Source organism: Bombina bombina, chromosome 1, assembly GCF_027579735.1.
Source record: "Bombina bombina isolate aBomBom1 chromosome 1, aBomBom1.pri, whole genome shotgun sequence".
NCBI lineage: Eukaryota > Metazoa > Chordata > Amphibia > Anura > Bombinatoridae > Bombina > Bombina bombina.
The window spans coordinates 948,721,554-948,735,372 of NC_069499.1; the positions used below are offsets into that span (position 1 = coordinate 948,721,554).

General features: G+C 33.9%; 1 protein-coding gene across 1 annotated transcript; it reads left to right on the forward strand.

The window, feature by feature from the left end:
• Window positions 1-1,415: 1,415 nt before the first annotated feature.
• Window positions 1,416-11,227, forward strand: PCK1 (phosphoenolpyruvate carboxykinase 1). The gene is made up of 10 exons (XM_053704359.1): window positions 1,416-1,481; window positions 2,667-2,938; window positions 3,144-3,325; window positions 4,524-4,727; window positions 6,128-6,315; window positions 6,862-7,024; window positions 8,291-8,515; window positions 8,903-9,034; window positions 10,000-10,095; window positions 10,236-11,227. The coding sequence occupies exons 2-10, from the start codon at window positions 2,712-2,714 to the stop codon at window positions 10,688-10,690; spliced, it is 1,872 nt and encodes a 623-aa protein (XP_053560334.1). The 5' UTR covers window positions 1,416-1,481; window positions 2,667-2,711; the 3' UTR covers window positions 10,691-11,227.
• Window positions 11,228-13,819: the final 2,592 nt, after the last annotated feature.

Sequence of the window (13,819 nt, forward strand, 5' to 3'; positions counted from 1 at the left end):
TCACACTGCATACTCTAATATGCCCTATAAAGAAATATAAAAGAGCTAGCACTGTGTTCATTGTAATTGAAGCATACAGTATTATGTGATAGGAAAGCACTGGAGGACACATTATAGCTGGAAACCTTAGGTTAGTCAAACGTTTAAGCATTTCAAGCTATGAATTGTGGTTAGAAATTTAAATAAACATTAAAATAGTAACTATCTTCTAATCATGGTACATTTTATTTGGGATAAAGGTTTATGCAAGCAATACATTTTTCATGTAAGTATTTTGTATATCTATATTTCAGCTGTCCAAAAAATGCTAGCACGTTATTGTTTTTTTCATGTTAGTAACGATGTTTATTGTTTTTCAAGCCCAGTCTATTTTTTTCACGGCAGGGAAAGTGTTAACATAAGCGAGTGGCTCAGCTAAAAAACACCACTGTAAAATTGAACTTAACCCCCGGTGAAAGTCCTGCCAACAAGTTACAAGTTCTACTGCTAGCACAGAGAACAAGCCTAGGACGAGCCTTCAACTCACAGCCAATGAGAACACTGCATAAGAGCCAGGCCCCTCCCAATGTGCTAACTTGTCCTGTCACTCAGCCCTGGCTGTAACGTCTGCTGTATGCAATATAGTAACAGCCAGATCTTCTTGCATCAGAACTTATCCAGGTGAAAGGTGAACTCTTCTTGCTGCAACTATTTGATAATGCGGCAACTTTCATATGAAAATCAGATAAACTTAGAAATCTCAGTCCAGTCCATTTTCATGAGTTTTTCCCCCATTTAAATTTAATATATAAACTGCAAAATATCCCGTCCCCTGAATAAAAAAATATATTGATACGGTTTCCAGCTTCAAAGTGAAGAAGGTTTGAATAAAAGAAAAAAAATTTTTTTATCAGCATTGCTCATTGCACTAGCATTTATTATTTGTATTTGTATTTTTTTTGTATTGTTTTAATTAAAATTGCTACAATAAAACGATTTATCTTATTTTACTTATATACTATCCATTTCATTAGCATTGTTGTGCCTTATAATAATAAAAGAATGATGGTTTCTGACATAACTTCTGTCATTCAACATAAAATAAAGTTTCTAGTAAAGCATATTAGTTATTTTATCATCTAATAACTCCTGCACATCATCATATCACCGGGATCAGTTAATACTTCCTCTCTGCAGAACATATTTCTCAATCAATATCTCCTTCAATCATTAGCCCTATGATGTATTGTTTTTGACATCTTTAGTGAGAAGTCTTGTTTATGACCTCAGTAGAAGAGGCAGGACATTGGACAACAAGCAAAAAGTACAATCCTCTAAATGGTGGAGATTTTTTTTTGGGGGGAGGGGGTTACTGAGGGAGGGGTTTTACTAAATATATAAGTAGAGAAGAAGATATCCTTAGCATCATAAGAAGACAAAGAATGAAAATTGACTTTAGAATAAAAGATTCAACGCTTCTCTACACTAAACTTACTATATTTGTAAGTATTTATATCTCATTATTTAGTTACTATAGTATTGTGATATTGTATTTGCTAATATGTTTTAATTTGCTATTATAATCATTAGAATTCAGTTTTGCCTTAAATATACAAGAACATTGTTTTCTTATTCTCTTAAGGTTTTATTTTAACTATTTCTGCTAAATTCCCCTTTTATACCTAGATATACTTGCACCCCAGAACCTTAAACATTAACCACTACTTTGAATTCATGTTATATAATTACATATTATTATATTTTATTGCATCAGTGTGAATGAAATGATCCAGAGACTTTTCATGCAAAAAAATAAAAATGTAATAATGTTGTGGAAGGAGTTAGATGGGTGTCCAGGATAGAAATGTGGCAGCTATAGAAGCCAGTGGCAAGTCCTGATTTAACTGATCCAGAGACTTTACATGCAAAAAAATAAAAATGTAATAATGTTGTGGAAGGAGTTAGATGGGTGTCCAGGATAGAAATGTGGCAGCTATAGAAGCCAGTGGCAAGTCCTGATTTAACCCTGTGGCTGATTTAATAGGGGCTGTTCCACCCCTATACAACAGGCAAGGCACCAATTACAAATTCATTACTTTAAAAAGCATGTTTAGTGATGGTGTTCCTGGAAGCATAATATCATTTACAAAACTGCAAATGTTGAAGATGATTTTTAACCCCTTCCCCTATTTGTAAACACATATTTAGATGATGAAAGAGTCAGAGAAACCTGCATAACAACTTCTTAGTAGCATAAATAGTAGAAGCATAGAATAACTATTCTAGCAAAAGAGATTTAGTATGATGATATTCATACATATATTTTAATCTTGCACAATTGCTTGCATGTAAGTATCTGTTTAATCCATGCAAAGCTCTTAAACACATAGTCAAAGTCAACTCTAGAGTAGCAATATACTACTGGGAGTTCTGAGAACAGAATTGGTGAGCCAATAGCAAGAGTCATATGTGTATAGTTACCAAATCAGCAGCTAGTTTCTGAGCATACCTAGGTATTTTTTAAACATAAAATACCAATAGAATAAAATGTATTGAAACGTTACTTAAAACTACACAATGCATCAGCATTTTAAAAGTTTGGGCTTTATGTCTCTTTAAGAAACACAAAATGGGCATTGCTTCTTATTTGCTAAATGAAATCATTAATTTCCTTTATTTTTATCCAGAGTGATTTTTCAGCTTATCAGTGAAATATCCATAAAAAATCAAGCATGCCTTCTCAGATGAAAGCTGAACTCCAGATCAGTGGAATTGTTACCCAGGGAGACCTACACAGCTTAAAAAACCCAGATGTGAGAGACTTCATAGTGACCTATGCAAGGATCTGTAAACCAGAGAGTATCCACATCTGTGATGGATCGGAGGACGAAAACAAAAAAGTCCTCTGCTTGATGGAAGATAATGGAATGATCAAGAAACTACACAAATATGAAAATTGGTGAGTATATACAGTTGGATTTTAGTTTTATACTGTCCTTGCAGCAATTTGCAATACTAAATTCAATCATTTAATCATTTATAGGGTTAATGGTTTGGTGCAGATTTGTTGAAATTTCTGAAAGAATCGTTGATCCAAACATTATACAGAATTGTTCTCACTTCCTGGTACTCACATTTTGCTTCATTTTTTTTTTTTCTATCAGTTGGTTGGCTTTAACAGATCCACGGGATGTGGCAAGGATTGAAAGCAAAACTGTCATTGTTACTCAAGAGCAAAGAGATACTGTACCTGTTGCCAAAAGTGGGATCAGCCAGCTGGGACGCTGGATGTCAGAGAATGATTTTGAGAAAGCGTTCAAAGCCAGATTCCCTGGGTGCATGAAAGGTATGTCTAGTGCTTGTAAATGTGAAAGGATAAATCAGACAGGCAGACAGATAGATAGATATATGCATAGATTAGATAATAGATAACTATAGCTAGCTAGATAGATAGATAGATAGATAGATCAGTTGACTGTGAGGAACAGAGAGTGCTTAATTTTGGAATGTGTAGATAGATAGATAGATAGATAGATGGATAGATTGATTGATATAGATAATGATGATTGATAGATAGATATTATTGGATATAAACAGGAGGTAAAGACTACATCATCTGGAATACAGTATTACCTGTTGTATGCTTTATGCTGTAAAATACCAGGCTCCTGTCTGCAACATAGTATTGACTTTTGGTACCTGCTGTATAGTGCCAGGTTGTATTTGACCCTTGTTTTTTTGTATATTCATTTTAAAATGACATATAATATAGATATCTACTGACTCAGCTGTTAGGCTATAATTTCATTGTTTTATAAAAAAAATGATTTTAATATAGTGTAGCACACAGGTGCATAGGTTTCTGACAAACCTCATTTTTTCCAAAATATGATTCAGTTATCTGGTTTGTACAGGGTCTGGTTTAATATGTCTCTGAGCAGGGAAATAGTTGTAATTTATTATCTAACTACACATCTTATCATTTTAGCTTATGATATCAGAGAGGAATAATCAAAATATTCTTAAAAGTCCATTAACATCTATTATAAAGTATATTCTAAGTAAGAATATTTTATTTCAGGTTTCTAAATTAACATTGTGGGAATTTTCTCCCTAAAAAAAAAATTGTAAAGTTTTTAAGCTTTTTTCCCCTTTAAATTGAAGTTTCTGTATTGATACTGAAATATATATATTTTTGCTTGTACTGCCCAACAAAAAAGGGGAAATAAATCTGTAAAAAGTTTAATTGTACATTATGGGAACATGTAAACATCCTTTTAAACAAATAAGCCATTTTGGACAGAACTGCCACAATATATATTTTATTTTATCACATTCTATACTATAAATACTTTTGCTCAGATAAACTTAATAAGCACAAAGACCTTTGTAAATATAGTGGTCAGTCTTATCACAATATTTTAGAAACGCTTATCAAATGAATTATCTACAAAAACCCCCATTGATTTTAATGTTACATTTTGTAGTAAAATCATTAGATTTTTATTCACAGTGCATTAAATTAGAGGCATTATGTTTTTCAGGGCGTACAATGTATGTTATCCCGTTCAGCATGGGTCCTCTGGGGTCTCCTTTATCCAAAATTGGGATCCAGCTAACTGATTCTCCTTATGTGGTAGCAAGCATGAGAATCATGACACGGATGGGAGCATCTGTCCTGGAATCCTTAGGGGAAGAAGAATTTGTTAAATGCCTGCATTCTGTTGGTTGCCCTATTCCTTTAAAAAGTAAGTTACTTAAAAACCAAAACATTTGTAGCTCAAATTCTGTATATGCAATATATCTTTTTTAGTTATATTCAGTATGTCAAAATATTAAATTATGTAATGTCTGTCTCTATCTATCTATCTATCTATCTATCTATCTATCTGACTGTCTGTCTGTCTGTCTGTCACTATCCATCTATCTAACTATCTGTCTGTCTGCCTGTCTATATCTATTTATCTATCTATCTGTGTTCTGCCTGTCTGTCTGTCTGTCTGTCTGTCTCTATCTATCTATCTATCTATCTATCTATCTATCTATCTATCTATCTATCTATCTGTCTGTCTGTCTATCTATTTATCTATCTATCTATCTATCTATCTATCTGTCTATCTGGCACTATCCATCTATCTAACTGTCTGTCTATCTATCTGCCTGTCTGCCTGTCTATATCTATTTATCTATCTATCTGTCTTCTGACTGTCTGTCTCTATCTATCTATCTATCTATCTATCTATCTATCAATTTATCTGTCTGTCTGCCTGTCTATATCTATTTATCTATCTACCTGTCTTCTGTCTGTCTGTCTCTATCTATCTATCTATCTATCTATCTCTCTGTCTGTCTGTCTGTCTGTCTGTCTCTATCTATCTATCTATCTATCTATCTATCTATCTGTCTGGCTGGCTGCCTGTCTCTATCTATCTATCTATCTCTCTATCTGTCTGTCTGGCTGTCTCTATCTATCTATCTATCTATCTATCTATCTATCTGTCTGGCTGTCTGCCTGTCTCTATCTATCTATCTATCTATCTATCTATCTCTCTATCTGTCTGTCTGGCTGTCTCTATCTATCTATCTATCTATCTATCTGGCTGTCTGCCTGTCTCTATCTATCTATCTATCTATCTATCTATCTATCTATCTATCTATCTATCTATCTATCTATCTATCTATCTATCTGTCTGTCTGTCTGTCTGTCTGTCTGTCTGTCTGTCTGTCTGTCTGTCTGTCTGTCTCTTTGTCTATATATATCTATCTATCTATCTATCATCTATCTATCTACCTGTCTGTCTTCTGTCTGTCTCTATCTATCTATCATCTATCTATCTATCTATCTATCTATCTATCTATCTATCTATCTATCTATCTATCTATCTATCTATCTATCTATCTGTCTGTCTTCTGTCTGTCTCTATCTGTCTGTCTGTCTGTCTCACTCTATCTATCTGTCTGTCTCTCTGTCTATATCTATTTATCTATCTGTCTGTCTTTCTATATCTATCTATCGATCTACCCATACTTTAAACATACAGTGCGCTGTGAATATTAATTATTGCATATTTGTCTCCTCTTTGAGGGTATTATGCCCATTCTACATGTGATTCAAAAGTCAAACTTATTAACCTTATTAATGTTGTAGAACCCCTGGTGAACAACTGGCCTTGCAACCCTGAGTTGACCCTCATCGCTCACATACCAGATCGTAGAGAAATTATTTCCTTTGGAAGTGGTTATGGAGGAAATTCTCTCTTGGGCAAAAAGTGCTTTGCTCTGAGAATTGCCAGTCGTATTGCTAAAGAAGAGGGATGGTTGGCAGAGCATATGCTGGTAAGAATATTTACTTACTATCCTGCTTTACAATATAGTCACTAAAGTTTAATAAAGAACCTCCTGTGTTCATTTCTTTATGTTCTATACTTTTATATAGCAAGAGCACTAGACTAGTAGTGTGGGGTTGCACTAGATTTTGTATTTTCATACAAAAGTCAAACAAGCAAATTATAGAAACAAAATGCATTTTATACTTACATAAAAACAAACTTATAATGAGTAATTCTTTATCAATATTTATGTCACTGATTTGGTTTTCAAAGGTGTCAGACTGACACATATACAGCATTCCAATTATGTTTCTGTCTCCTACATCTTTATCAGTACACATTTGTGCTAGACATATAGAAATATACTTTCCTTTTTTAGACACATATAGGATTCAGTTTGTAGAGCGGGGGCATCACATTGTGCTCCTAGATTACTGGGACTAACTCCTGATGTTACATTCAAGCACATAGGCTATCATTATTATATTCACAATTATAAAGTGGTACCTGTTAATGTCTTTGTTAGGAAATAACAATTCCAATATCTTTACAGATTCTTGGCATCACAAACCCAGAGGGGAAGAAGAAATATTTTGCTGCTGCTTTTCCAAGCGCTTGTGGAAAAACCAATTTAGCCATGATGAAACCATCACTTCCTGGATGGAAGATTGAATGTGTGGGGGATGACATTTCCTGGATGAAGTTCGATGAGCATGGTATTTAATGCTTCATATTCCCAGCATTTTTTAGCCAAAAAAACACAATTTCACAAATATACAAAATTATTGTGTAGTGATAGATACCAATTTTACAAAACAGACTTTATAAAATAAGTCAATTGAATGGACAGTAAAGTCAAGATTAAACGTTCATGATTCAGATAGAACATGCTATTTTCTTCCATTATCACATTTGCTTTGTTCTTTTATTATCCTTTGTTGAACACTAAATCTAGGTAAGATAGGTAGGAGGAGCTCAGTAGAGTGCACATGTCTTAAGCAGTCTATGTCAGCAGTGTTTGTAACTATTTATAATATTGTTAAAAAACAATGTTGCAAACACTGCTGCCAGGTGGCTAAAGACACGCTCCTGAACTCACATAAGATTTCTCTTTAAAAAAGGATACCAGGAGATCAAAGCAAAATTAAGAGTGGAAGTAAATTTTAAAGTTTTTTTAAAAGTTCATGATCTATCCAATCCATTTAAATTTCGCTTTGCCTTTACTGTCCCTTTAATGATAATTAATAAGTCATTTGAAATTAATCTTATCCATAGAGACATGAATAACTCTGGGTTAGGCTTTTAATATTAGCCATTTCACTTAAAAAATATTAGAAATTAATTTATTCTTCATGTATCATTCTACAAAAAATGGGTTTACTTAAAGGGACAGTCTACACCAGAATTTTTATTGTTTTAAAAGATAGATAATCCCTTTATTACCAATTCCCCAGTTTTGCATAACTAACACAGTTATATTATTACACTTTTTTTTACCTCTGTGATTATCTTGTATCTAAGCCTCTTCTGACAGCCCCCTGATCACATTACTTTTTATTTATTATCTAGTGTCCTGCATTTTAGCCAATTAGTGCTGTGTTGTGCTGACTCTTAAATAACTCCCAGGCTTGAGCACAATGTTATCTATATGGGCCACATGAATTAACAGTCTCCTGTTGTATAAAAGCTAATAAAAAAGCATGTGATGAGAGGCTGTCTCTAGTGGCTTAGAAACAGGCAGAAATTTAGAGGTTTAAATGTTATGAAGTATAATAATATAACGATGTTGGTTGTGCAAAGCTAGGAAATAGGTAGAAAAGGCATTATTTATATTTGTAAACAAAACCAATTTAGGTGTAGACTGTCCATTTAGTTAAAACTATATTTTATCTTGTAAGGATATAAAGTATTGTTAGTACGTACATGCTTCATTTTTATCTATTGTGAACTATATTACAATGTAGGCAATTGATGTTTTCTAGGAAATCTTAGAGCTATTAATCCAGAAAATGGCTTTTTTGGTGTTGCACCTGGTACGTCAGTGAAAACCAACCCTAATGCAATGGAAACCATTAGAAAAAATACAATTTTTACTAATGTTGGTGAGACAAGTGATGGGGGAATCTACTGGGAAGGCATTGATGACTCATTGGCGCCTGACATTACTTTGACCTCATGGAAGAACAAGGAGTGGACCCCTGAAGATGGTAAGGACAAAAATTGGCACTTTCTACTCTTTTTCATAGATCTTACTACAATGCATTGTGTATGTCTCATATTCAAAAGTTCTACTTACTCCACTTGCACAGCAATTTCATGCTTAAACTATAAAATGGTATTGATCAATTTAATTTAGTGACCTAGATTCGCTAATCTTCAGAGGCATGGCCATGGTTTAAGAGCCCTTTTGTTTCTAATTGGAATTTAGAAAATACATCTTAGAATGTTTGTATCCCTCAATGTCATTTTGTTTTAAAGCATTATCATATTGTTTCCCAATATCATTATTCAAATTCAAACTTTAAGGATTTTTAAAAATGTTTTGTTAATAAAAAATTAAGTTTATGGTGACAAATTGACTCTTTTGACCATAGGAGAACCATGTGCCCATCCCAACTCTCGGTTCTGCACTCCTGCCAGCCAGTGCCCAATCATTGATCCTGCATGGGAATCACCAGAAGGAGTACCTATTGAGGGGATCATTTTTGGAGGACGTAGACCTGCTGGTGAGTGTTCTGATGCGATTTCTGTATCTTTCCATGTTTCCTGGACATTAGTATAAAGCAATGTTTTGTTTTGTTTTGGGACATTTCTATATCTTCTAATTTATCAAGTAACTTTTTACAAAGAAATATTTATTTATTATGCACTTAAAGAGACAGTATACACCAATTTTCATTTAACTGCATGTAATAGACACTACTATAAAGAATAATATGCACAGATACTGATCTAAAACCTAGAATAAAACCTTTTAAAAACTTACTTAGATGCTCCCAGTTTAGCTCTGTTGAAAAGATTAGCTGCAATACCCATTGCTAGTGGTTCTATAGCAAAAAAGCAGACACCCCCTCCCCCTTCCTCTGCATATGAAAAGAGTATTTACACAAACATGAGCAAGCTGGAGTAGGTATACATCAGTATTCTCCTAAAACCGTGGGGCTTGGTTAGGAGTCTGAAAATCAGTGCAATGTTATTTAAAAAATAAGCAAAACTATACACTTAAAAAACAAACAAAAGCTGTATAGGCTATATACATTTATCATCTACAAAACATTTATGCAAAGAAAAATCTAGAGTATAATGTCTCTTTAACAGCTGGTGAACAACATTTTACCATAGCAAGAAATATTCTTGAACAACAAATTAGTACTGCCTAATACATGTAGTATTCTATGGGGCCAATTTATGATGGCCCGAATGGGGCCATCTTGCCCTGTTTCCGCACGAGCCTTCAGGCTCGCTGGAAAGCGCAGTTATAAATCAGCGGTCTTAAGACCGCTGCTCCTTAACTGTATCCACCGCCTCTGAGCGGTGTACAGCAAATCCACCCGATCCTATACGATCGGGTTGATTGACACCCCCTGCTAGCGAGGGGCGGCATTGCACAAGCAGTTCACCAGAACGCTGGAGCGTATCATGTTATATAATAAATATTATAAAATATTAAATATATATTTGTAATTTAAAGGCGTGCCACTTGTTTATGAAGCATTGAACTGGCAACATGGGGTCTTCGTTGGATCTGCAATGAGGTCTGAAGCAACAGCTGCAGCTGAACATAAAGGTAATTATTTCATTTCTATTTTCAATTTTTATGTTTATAAATTTTGAGAATGAATAGGGTCTATAATGCATCATAAATTCATGAGTTCTTTAAATTATGTTAATTTGACATTGTCTCTTTCTGTTTTTATGTTCTTATAGGCAAAGTTATAATGCATGATCCCTTTGCCATGAGGCCTTTCTTCGGATACAACTTTGGCAGATATCTTGCTCACTGGCTCAGCATGGAACACCACTCTTCTGTTAAACTGCCCAAGATCTTCCATGTGAACTGGTTTAAAAAAGACAAAAATGGTTGCTTCCTTTGGCCAGGCTATGGTGAGAATATTCGTGTCCTTGAATGGATGTTCAATAGAATTAATGGGGATGACTGCGCCAAAGAAACGGCTATAGGCTATGTCCCAGCAGAGGGCTCCCTAAATCTGAAGGGACTTGGAGACATCAACATGGAGGAACTTTTTGACATCTCCAAAGACTTTTGGGAAGAGGAAGTAAAAGACATTAAGAAATACTTTGATGATCAGGTCAATGCAGATCTCCCATATGAAATAGAAAGAGAGTTAATTGCTTTAGAGGAAAGACTAAAACAACTGTGAAATGTAGAGGAGCAAAATGTGTAGAACTAAGCACACAGTTTTAAGTAAATGATTTTGATACAGGCTGTGTTCCTGTATTGTGAATCTGTGGTTGCTTATTAGGGCAATAATAGTTTCAACCTTACTTAATCTTATATTCCTTTAGGGTTTTATCTGTAAGGGTTAAATCAGAAGAGGGATGTCAACCCATGTACTGTATCTTTGAGACACTGTCTTCCATTGTTACCTAAAATGTTGTCTATATTTCACGCACCTTTCTTGGATTATGTCGTGGGAATCTAGTGTGACGAATTAAGTAAAAAAGTAAATTATATATTAAGTATTATAGATAATACTCAAATAGAGACTTAAATAAAGAGAGTGAGATGTTTTGTAAAATTTGTAAATAGACACTAAAGAGATTCATGTAGCATTGTTTTATGTTTTTACATTTGTATCTAAATAATTATATTCTATTTTTGTATTGACTACCTTTATTTTCTGACCTTCATTTTCTTGTTGTTAAATATATAACCTGTAATACATTTTTATAAGAAATATTAGTGTTTCCTCATTTCATTTGTATGTTTAAGAACAGAAAGACAGATAATGTAAGATGGACATACTGATAATTAATAGGTAGAATGACTGACTGACAATTCTTCGCTCTACAATTGTAGATACAAAGACAAATAGATAGATAAATATATAGATAAATAGACAGAGAAACAGACAGACAGAGTCTACAATTTAATATTTCTATTTATATCACAAATATTCAAAAGTGTGTTTGGAATAAATGGACGGTCCCAAAGATCCAATTGGATTTCATGGAGGAATGTAGAGTATGATATATTTTTAGAAAAGATGCATTTAAAAAAATTGAGAAGATGTGAAAAAAGGAAAATTGATGGCCCGGTAGATGATGTGGTCATAGGATAAAATATTATTATTGTGTTTACACTGATAGATTCCACAGAACTACAATGAAACACAGGGAAGGCAGACAGATAAAAAAGGATTACAGGGCCCTGAACTCAGGGCTTCAGTTTCAATGAGTTTGTTAGGCCCAATACTTCCCTTTCCTTACTAGGTACTGTGAGCCATACTCACAGGTAGATAAAATAGAAGGCAGGCCAGAGAAATGAAATCCCATGAGATCACTGCAAAATAATCAGTTTCTCTAGTTTTACTATTTATAGGTTTGTGTTTGAGTAACATGAACATTTTTGTTTTATTTTATAAACTACTGAGACAACACTTCTGCCAAATATCAAATAAAAGTATTGTAATTTAGAGCATTTGTTTGGCCCTGGGCAAGACAAATTTGCAGGGCCCCTCATCCCAGCCCCCTTATTCCCTACCCCTGTTAGCTCCACCCCTGTATGTCCTGCTCACTGTATGGCCCATCCTTGTCCCAACCCAAAGTTCTTCCCTTTTAAAGTAGAACACACAGGTGTAAGGCTGGTCCTATATTTGCAAAGCTTAAACAGTCCACTATTTATGAAATTAATAACATACCACTATCAAATTTTGAAAAGGACATTTACAAATGCAGTATCTTAATCTGAGCAGTAATCAAAAATCTTACCCGAAATTGTTGGGGTTTTAAAGCTATATCAGCAGCTAAACACATCTCATTTTTTACTGCTTCATGTCTAATAAAAATAATTTTAAGGTGGGTGTTAAAAAAAATCTTCTGTTCATATTGGAGAGATAAAAACACATCGATGTACAAAAAAGCATCTGAAGACAACTAAGCTTTCTCATTTACATTCTAGAATGTTTTACTGTCTACTTATAGGCAAACTGTTGACACAATAGAAATATGAGCAGAAAGTTAGGATAATTAATCAAACTAACAATTATTTGAATATAAAATTTGTGAGCCTGTTATGATTGTGTAGTGTGTGTATTTGTCTAGTCTGTGTGTAGTGTGTATGTAGGTGATGTATGTGTATGTAGTGTGTGTATGTAGTATACATGTGTGTATGTGCGTGTGTAGTATGCATGTGTGTATGTATGTATAGGTAGTATGCATGTACTGTATGCATGTATGTATGTGTGTGTATGTAGTATGTGTGCATGTAGCATGCACGTGCGTATATAAACATGTGTATGTGGTATGCATGTGTATGTAAACATACTGTGTGTATGTGTATGTATGTAGTGTGTGTATGTGTGCATGTAGTGTGTGTGTGTGAGAGTAGTGTGTATATAAATGTGTATGTAGTATGCATATGTATGTAAATATAGTGTGTATATGTGTATGTATATGTAGTGTGTGTGTATGTGTAGTGTGTGTGTACTGTGTACATAAATGTGTGTATATAGTATGCATATGTATGTAAATATAGTATGTATGTGTATGTATATGTAGTGTGTGTATGTGTAGTGTGTGTATGTGCACATAGTGTGTCTAGTGTATGTATGTATGTATGTATATGTATGTATATGTAGTGTGTGTATGTGTAGTGTGTGTATGTGCACATAGTGTGTATAGTGTATGTACAGTATGTATGTATGTATATGTAGGTATATGTAGTGTGTGTATGTACACATAGTGTGTATAGTGTATGTATGTATGTGTATGTGTAGTGTGTGTATGTGCACATAGTGTGTATAGTGTATGTATGTATGTATATGTAGGTATATGTAGTGTGTGTATGTGTAGTGTGTGTATGCGCACATAGTGTGTATAGTGTATGTATGTATGTATGTATATGTAGGTATATGTAGTGTGTGTGTATGTGTAGAGTGTGTATGTGCACATAGTGTGTATAGTGTATGTATGTATGTATGTATGTATGTATATGTAGGTATGTGTAGTGTGTGTATGTATAGTGTGTGTATGTGCACATAGTGTGTATAGTGTATGTATGTATGTATATGTAGGTATATGTAGTGTGTGTATGTGTGTATGTGTAGTGTGTGTATGTGTACATAGTGTGTATAGTGTATGCATGTGTAAAATGACCACAGTTTTATTTTTTCCTTAAATATGTCTTCTAAATAAAACTCTAGTTTTGTATAACTGTCATGAGTAAGTAATAAACTAGCATACATGCTACTCACAGTAAGACAGATAAGCAATCCAATTATTTTAATCATCAGCAATAACTAGTCTGCTGCTTACAATCATATAGCGAA

What these genes read in the sequence shown, in the direction of transcription:
- PCK1 (XM_053704359.1), top strand. Translation starts at nt 2,712, where the DNA reads ATGCCTTCTCAGATGAAAGCTGAACTCCAGATCAGTGGAATTGTTACC. An exon ending in ATTCCCTGGGTGCATGAAAG is followed by an intron (nt 3,326 to 4,523) that starts GTATGTCTAGTG and finishes TATGTTTTTCAG; the next exon opens with GGCGTACAATGTATGTTATC. An exon ending in TTGCCCTATTCCTTTAAAAA is followed by an intron (nt 4,728 to 6,127) that starts GTAAGTTACTTA and finishes TTAATGTTGTAG; the next exon opens with AACCCCTGGTGAACAACTGG.